At 51.3% G+C, this 680-nt stretch overlaps 1 protein-coding gene across 1 annotated transcript; it reads right to left on the reverse strand.

The window, feature by feature from the left end:
* Positions 1-20: 20 nt before the first annotated feature.
* Positions 21-306, reverse strand: PPTG_23942 (hypothetical protein; the record flags this gene model as incomplete). The annotated part of the gene is made up of 1 exon (XM_008914124.1): positions 21-306. A coding segment is annotated over exon 1 (261 nt), but the record flags the coding sequence as incomplete, so codon positions are not given.
* Positions 307-680: the final 374 nt, after the last annotated feature.

Below are 680 nucleotides of genomic sequence, written 5' to 3' on the forward strand. Positions count from 1 at the left end.
GTACCAGTCTCCGTCGATCCACCAGTCTCGGTCGAACCACCAGTGGTAGGGAGACCACCCCACCCGTTGCCCGAGGATTGGATGGGGCTGTCGCCAGTGCCCGACGAAGTGGTAGTTTCGCTGCCACCGGTAGTTCCTGCTGAAGAGCCGAGAGTGTCGGTACCAGCGGCGTAAGTGGCAGTCGGCGGCTGCGTCAAGTCTGTCTGCATGTTTCCCATCGAGTCGGCCGACGCAGTAGCCACCGCGGCAGCAATAAGAACGGTGGCAAAGAAAACTTTCATGTGTGTTGTGGCTAGTAAATCTGTGTGTGCACTAAAAGGCAAGTTGTAGAATGACAAGACAGGCGAGCGCTCCAAGCGCATTTACACGATGATGATGCTCCTGGATGAGCGTCTGCTCATCGTGCCCCAAAATCTCGCTCGTCATTCCGGTTCCCGAGCATCAGCTGGGATTTTCGTGTGCATGGCCTACGTATTGTCCATGCTGTGGTTTTGTGGAGGCCACAAGCGGACAACGCTGGCCTAAATGACTACTAAAACTAACAATTACCTAATGCTGCTCGAATTAATGTTTTTCCAGGCATACTGTACAAACATTGCATGTACTAGTACTTCGAGGTTGTAGTTGTTTTTTTTTTTAAATAAATACCTCTATTGTGCCCGAAATGGCTGCTGGTACAA

Source organism: Phytophthora parasitica (genome assembly GCF_000247585.1).
Source record: "Phytophthora parasitica INRA-310 unplaced genomic scaffold supercont2.58, whole genome shotgun sequence".
NCBI classification, from domain to species: Eukaryota; Oomycota; class Peronosporomycetes; order Peronosporales; family Peronosporaceae; genus Phytophthora; species Phytophthora nicotianae.